Source organism: Triticum aestivum, chromosome 1B (assembly GCF_018294505.1).
Source record: "Triticum aestivum cultivar Chinese Spring chromosome 1B, IWGSC CS RefSeq v2.1, whole genome shotgun sequence".
In the NCBI taxonomy this organism is placed as follows: domain Eukaryota; kingdom Viridiplantae; phylum Streptophyta; class Magnoliopsida; order Poales; family Poaceae; genus Triticum; species Triticum aestivum.
The window spans coordinates 472,804,126-472,811,200 of NC_057795.1; the positions used below are offsets into that span (position 1 = coordinate 472,804,126).

The 7,075-nt window shown below is 55.4% G+C and overlaps 1 protein-coding gene across 1 annotated transcript; it reads left to right on the forward strand.

Annotated features, from left to right (window-relative positions):
* The first annotated feature begins 2,653 nt into the window (after positions 1–2,653).
* Positions 2,654–5,568, forward strand: LOC123132455 (gibberellin receptor GID1). Its single transcript, XM_044552250.1, has 2 exons — positions 2,654–3,059; positions 3,684–5,568. The coding sequence occupies exons 1-2, from the start codon at positions 3,021–3,023 to the stop codon at positions 4,710–4,712; spliced, it is 1,068 nt and encodes a 355-aa protein (XP_044408185.1). The 5' UTR covers positions 2,654–3,020; the 3' UTR covers positions 4,713–5,568.
* Positions 5,569–7,075: the final 1,507 nt, after the last annotated feature.

A 7,075-nucleotide genomic window follows, 5' to 3' on the forward strand; every position in this document is an offset into this window, starting at 1 on the left:
GCCGATGGCCAAGTACTGGTGGAGCAGCTCCGTCGACAAACGATCCATGCACTGGATAGACTGGAAATCGCTTTCAGCCCCAAAGTGCAAGGGAGGGATGGGTTTTCGTGATCTGGAAACGTTCAATATCGCACTTCTGGGAAAACATGGTTGGCGGCTTATTACGGATCCGAATTCTTTATGCTCTAGGGTTCTCAAAGGCCGCTATTTCCCAACTGTTGATTTCATGCATGCTACTGTGCCGAATAACTCCTCAGCGACCTGGCGAGGCATCATAGCAGGGAGGAAGGCACTTGAAGCTGGAATAATAAAGAGGATTTGCGATGGACCTCTATTAATGTTTGCACTGACCGCTGGTTGCCTGGGAAACTTTCCTTGCGTCCGTCAGTTCAGATTGGTGATGCTACCATCCACACCGTTTCCGACCTAATCGACCATGAAAATTGGAGTTGGAGGACGGAATTAGTGAGAACAAACTTCATACCACCAGATGCAGATGCAATACTGAACATACCACTCAGACATGGTGGAGGTGATGATTTTTGGGCGTGGGCTTATGAGAGATCCGGGACATATTCTGTCAAATCCGCGTATCGTGCTCTAATGACTCGTAACGAACATCAAGTTCTAGAGGAAGGGGCGATCACTGAAACTTCAGAGACTGACAAACAGATGTGGACACGGCTATGGAAGCTCAAAGTTCTGCCCAAAGTTAGGGTTTTTTGGTGGCGCGTTCTCCGAGGTATCCTACCAGTGGAATCCACACTGAAATACCGACACATTGCGACTGAGGCTCGATGCCAAGTATGAAAGGGCGCAGATGAGGACATGTTCCACGCACTCATCAAGCGCTCTCATGCCCGCAGCTTCTGGTCAGAAGCTTGACCGTGGCCGGATATCAAGTTACCAGAACTCCACCCCCTCACGTGATGCAGGGACATTCTGTGTGACTCTCGATTTGGGGAGGAGGATCGGGCTAAGATAATCACTGTCATGTGGGCTATATGGACATCCCGCAACAATATAACACATGACAGGGCTAGTCTGGATCCGGTCCAATCTTTAAAACGTATCAGAGAAACCATCATGCTATTAGAGCTACCGATGGAATGCACCGGACTCTACCTGGCTATGGGTGGAGATCACCGGATTCAGACTACATCAAGATCAATACGGATGGTAGCGTCTCTCTAGCTGAAAACAGAAGCGGGGCGGGAGGTGTTGCACGAACCTCCTCCGACTTCATTGCTGCCTGGAGCAAGCCACATGAGAACATCACGGATCCACTAATCGCAGAAGCTCAGGCCCTGCGAGATGGTGTCATCTGCGGCAAGCTCCGGGGTTTTTCGCGGGTGATCTTCGAGGTTGACTGCTTGGAGCTGGTTCAGCTCTGGAACTCGCGATAATTCTCGCGCTCTCTCATAGCGCCTATCCTTCTCGAAATTGGAGGGCTAGCCTCCTCAATTGCTTACTTTGATATTATTCATGTAACGCGACAGTCTAATATGTCAGCTCACCTGTGTGCGAAACATGCAAGCACTCTAGGTGTGTCTGACTGTTGGATGAACTCACCCCCGGTTTACTCGTGACCAGCCTCATGGCCGATCGTGCTGGAGCTCAGACTGAATGAATAAAGCTCAATGATTCCCGCAAAAAAAAAAAAAAAAACAGAGCCGGAAAACCGTTGAAAAATCCAAGTAGCCGCATCAAGGCCGGCAGCGGGGCTAGATCGGGGCCAAGACGCCACAAACGGGGCTTGGAAAATCCAAGTCCGTGCCAGCTAGCCGTGCGCCTAATGAACAGGACAAGGCTGGGCCTGTCAGTTTTTTCTCTAATGTCAGGGTTTTGCTTAATCAAACCTTATTATAGCACTGAAACGTAGTAGTGTGAGTAATCTAACCTGGGCTTTTCTCTCATGCCTTCTAAACCGCGAGGCGACGTCCACGTACGCGCGTACATGTACATGCGTCCACGATTTGGTGCACCTAACAGTTCGTCGTCCAGTTCTTGTGCCGCGTTTAAAAGAAAGCGGCCAAAAACGCAAAAGAGAGAGAGGACAAAAGGAACTCTCAATTCTCGCGCATCCAAGCACCCCGAGACCGTCCAAAACAATAAATAAAACAAACAGACCAGGAGAGAGAGGAAAAAATAACTATATTGGCAGCTTAGGCTGGTCACAGTGGGAGGAACTTAGAAGTAACATCACACACTCCAATACAATTTTACTTATGTGACACATATTTAATGAAGAGAGAGGTGCTTGTGGTAACTAGCTAAATTACCGGAACATCACATACTTCAAGAAACAATGAGTCTATAACCTAATAAATACATCGTTGCATGACACTACATAGATATTCCTACCCACTATGAGGTAGTAACATAGTCTAAGGAAGTGTGAAGTTACTAGCTTATGTTTTTGCCCATTGTAACCAGCCATCCATGCATCCATCCAAGAACCCCGAGACCGTCCAAAACAATAAACAAAACAAACAGACCAGGAGAGAGAGAGGAAAAAATAACTATATTGGCAGCTGAGCTAGGGGCAAGTGGGGTGGGCCCCGCACACGCAAGTTTTACTTTTTGAGCCGCCCGGTTTTGTCGTCTCCCCCGTCCGCTCCCCTCCCCCGTCCCCTATTTCCATTGCCCCCCTCCCCACCCCCCTCTCCCCCTTCCTACTCGTCTCCCTGCGCTTCACGCCACAGCTCACCAGCGCGCGCGCTCTCTCTGAACCTTTGGCGAGCCTCGTACGCCCTCGCACCACTGTGCGCGACTGCTTGCCCGGCTTCTCGTGCCCGCTAGGGAGGGAGGGAGGGGGGATTCGGAGCCGGAGGAGATCGCCGGCGGCTGGGCTCCTGCCGGAGGACTCGGCGGGCGGGATCCACCTCGCGCTTCTTGGAGGCCCCCATGCCGTGAGCGAAGCAGCCAGCGCCATCCTTTGTTCCCCGGGGAGATCTTGCTCCTGCCTGCAGCAGCTGAGAGCCGAGGGCCGACACCGAGAGGAGGCACCGCCCGCCGACATGGCCGGCAGCGACGAGGTCAACCGCAACGAGTGCAAGGTCCGTCCGCCCGTCCTCCTCCTTGGTTTGGCGCTTCCCGCGCCTGTTTCGGGGCACTAGCGCCGCATGTGCAGGCCTCCGTCCTTGCGCTTGTGTTTGGGTTCTCGTTTTCGGGCCTTCTTCTTCCGTGTGGGCGCCGCCGCCCGCGCGATTCTCGATTTGTGCCGTGCCCCCGCCAACGCCCCGCCGCTTTACGGCTGAGTTGAGACGGTGGGAGGGGATTTGGGGCCTGCAATTTCTCTCTCGGTCCGTCGCTGCCTTTGTTTCCCCTTTGGGCTCAATCCCAATTTTATTCCCCTCTCGCCTGCCTCGGTTGTTTTAGGGGGGTGCCCGGGCGATACTAACACAGCTACCCAACAAGCAACAAATCATTCATCCACATCCATCCAGCCAGCCGTGTGTGTGCGCGCGTGCCTTTGCCGCAGAGCGCCAGCCCAAAGCTTGCATCTTTTCTAGCAAGACGCGACCGAAAGATGGCGCCTCGCATTGCGCTCCTGTCCGTGCGCAAATCAGCAAAGAAATAGGAGGATTCCTTTCGTTTCGTTTCGTTGAGACGTTTGATTGTGTTTTTCGTTGGTGGTCTCGCTCTCACACTGTTGCTGCTGGGTTTGTCGTGCTGTGCAGACGGTGGTGCCGCTCCACACATGGGTGCTCATCTCCAACTTCAAGGTGTCGTACCACATGCTCCGCCGCCCCGACGGCACCTTCGAGCGCGACCTCGCCGAGTACATGGACCGCCGGGTGCCCGCCAACCCCAGGCCGGTCGAGGGCGTCTCCTCCTTCGACCACTTCATCGACTTGTCCGTCGGCCTCGAGGCGCGCATCTACCGCGCCGTCGCCGGCAACGCAGCGGGCGCCGCCGAGGGCGCCGCCGCGCTCACCCTGCCCATCCTCGAGTTCCTCGGCGGGGCGCCGTCCCCGGACCCGCTCCCGGTGATCATCTTCTTCCACGGCGGCAGCTTCGCGCACTCGGCGTCCAGCACAACCATCTACGACAACCTCTGCCGCCAGTTGGTGAAGCTGAGCAAGGGCGTGGTGGTGTCCGTCAACTACCGACGCGCCCCGGAGCACCGGTACCCGTGCGCGTACGACGACGGGTGGACCGCGCTCAAGTGGGCCCAGGCCCAGCCGTTCCTGCGGAGCGGCGAGGACGCGCAGCTCCGCGTGTTCCTCGCCGGCGACAGCTCCGGCGGCAACATCGCGCACCACGTGGCCGTCCGCGCCGCGGAGGAGGGGATCAAGATACACGGCAACATCCTGCTCAACGCCATGTTCGGCGGCAACGAGCGCACCGAGTCGGAGCGGCGCCTGGACGGCAAGTACTTCGTCACGCTCCAGGACAGGGACTGGTACTGGAAGGCGTACCTGCCGGAGGACGCGGACCGGGACCACCCGGCGTGCAACCCGTTCGGGCCGAACGGGCGGCGGCTCAAGGGCCTGCCGTTCGCCAAGAGCCTCATCATCGTGTCGGGGCTGGACCTCACCTGCGACCGGCAGCTGGGCTACGCGGAGGGCCTCCGGGAGGACGGCCACGACGTGAAGCTGGTGCACCGCGAGAAGGCCACCATCGGCTTCTACCTGCTGTCCAACACGGACCACTACCACGAGGTGATGGAGGAGATCGCCGAGTTCGTCCGAGCTAACCTCCTGTAGTACATACACCAGCCCAGTCGTCGTGGATAAGCCCGCCGTCCGTCCCGACACAATCAAATACGTACGTACTACGTACTACTGCCTATAGGAAGCTAAATGGTAAGCTTGACTTATACTAGTATCTCTTATACTACCGCCGCTGCCGGTGGTGCTGCTGCTTGGGGATGTCATCTTGGAGCCCGGCAATGGCTTCTGGCAAGTGATCTCTAGACTCCAAAGGGGATCCCCATGTCCGTCTGTCTGTCTGATGATAAAACTCAATGGCTCGTCCTCGTCGGAGCGAGGGAAGCCATTGTCGTCCCACTAATTGTTCCGCCGATCGGCTCGGTCGGTGGGATCCTTGGTTCTCTGATCTGTATCCATCCATGTGTTTGCCTGGGGTTAAGACAAGAGAGAGAGTGCCTTCGCTCCAGCATGTACCATTTGACATTGGTTGATGGAGAGGAGCATATTATTTCACCTTCATCCTCTGTTGCTGCCGCTGCTTATTATCTATCCTTGAGGGAAGATCTATCTAACGTTATGTGTACAGTGATCGATCAACGGGGAGAGTGTCCGTCTTTTGTTGCTGTTGATGTGGTAGTTTCTTTCTTGTGTCGGCTACGGGTTGGATTGGATTGGATTGGATGGTGCTCTCTCAGCTCACTCTCGTCCAATCCGTGCATGTGAAAAATACGGCTATCTATCTATCTAGTAGTATCTATCTATCCTGTGTGGTGATATATGCTTCTAGTCCAGTCCAGACAGTAGTAGTCTAGGCTAGCAGTATAAATTCTCTTCCAACTTTTTTGTATCTTTCTCTCCCTTTTTGATTGTTGTACTCTGATGATCCTTATGTATACACATGTTTGGACTTTGGACTGCGAGTGCTGTAACGCGTGTGCTTGGTTGATCCGTCCATTCCGGGTTTTTTTCCCCCTCCACATGGGTGTCGGTGAAGAATGTGGTACTGGTAAAAGAAGACGATGCCAACATTTCGAACCAATTATGTTGGATATGAAAGGTTGTTTCCCTTTCTTTGATTTTCAAATACTACTAATGCAGAGTAGCACGGTACTCTTGTCGTAGGGCTTTGGTTTGAGGTGATGATGATGGCCGTTTTGTCCATTGCTCCTCGCGCCACGTGGCGTCGTCCCTGCGTGCCTCTAGGCGAAATTGGGGCAGCTACCCTAATTCTGTGGCGGGTACTTGGGTGGAACCAGGTATGGAGGAGGTGGTCTGTCGGCGATCGGAAAGTGATCTGTTGCGTCCCGTTCCGGTGGGCACTGCGTTGCGTGCCCCCGTTGCAACGCGAATGGACCGGACCGGGTCATTTCTCCCTTGCTTGCTTCTGGTTGTTGCCTTGGTAGGAGGAGTAGCTGGTGTGATCTGATCACGCTGCTGCTGGTGCTGGCTCTGGCTCTGGCTGTGGCTGGTGTGAGTGAATGTGACATTATTCTGCAGCGAGTGCGTGCGTGCAAGTCATTCTTGCACGCAGGAGGGTCGTGCGTGCTTTGGCAATGGCGTACTGCAGCTACCCATTTCGGGCGCTCAGCCGTGCGGGAGAAGGCGTCTCGTACGGTATATAGGATCAGAGAGAGACAAATGGCTGGAGCAATGCCCCGCAGCCAGCACGGGCGTTTGATCCAAGCAGCTGGCGGCTACCCTGTGGCCGTGCCAGTGTGCAAAACAGCACAGCCACATCTGTGTTGCAGTGTTGCGTTTTCTGCTGGGAGTTGCAGTGTTGCCTAGCTGGTGTGGCGCGATGATGAAAGAAGAGAGAGAGGTGAGGAAGACAAGGGGTGGCATCATTTGCGGGGCGGCAGCGGCAGCGGCAGCTAGCCAGCGTCGAAGGGCCAAGGGCTGGCTTTCTCGTGCGCTTTAAAGTCACGGAGCGCAGCGGTTGAAAACATTGACGCTCGCAAGCAAAGGTGGCGCAAGTCTCCGGAAAAAGACAAACGGGTCCTGCTGCGCTGCCCTGCCCCGTGTTCTCATTTACTGCCACTCTGCATTGTATGTCCGCCCCGGCCATGGTGCGGTGCGGTGCGGCGCGGCGGCGGCATCCATCCGCGTCTGTTTGCGGCAGCCGGGCGGCCGGCCGGCCTCGATCGCGGTGTACAAAGTCAAGGCTTCGCGCACCAGCGCACCACGTCCGACGGGCAAAGCGCGGCGTTTTTTGGAGTTTCCCCGGCGGGCGCGCTCGTTCACTTTCGTCTTCTCCGTCCACTGTCCAACCGCCTTTGCCTCGTCTTTCCTTTCCTTCTACTGCTGCTACCAATCCTGTCACTGCCCCGCCGGTCGGTGTCACTCGTCGCTCGCCGTGTTGGTCTCTTCGAATTGTTTCTTCTCGGACCGACCGGTGCCGGTGGGGATTAAATTGGCAA

What these genes read in the sequence shown, in the direction of transcription:
- LOC123132455 (XM_044552250.1), top strand. Translation starts at nt 3,021, where the DNA reads ATGGCCGGCAGCGACGAGGTCAACCGCAACGAGTGCAAG. An exon ending in TCAACCGCAACGAGTGCAAG is followed by an intron (nt 3,060 to 3,683) that starts GTCCGTCCGCCC and finishes CGTGCTGTGCAG; the next exon opens with ACGGTGGTGCCGCTCCACAC.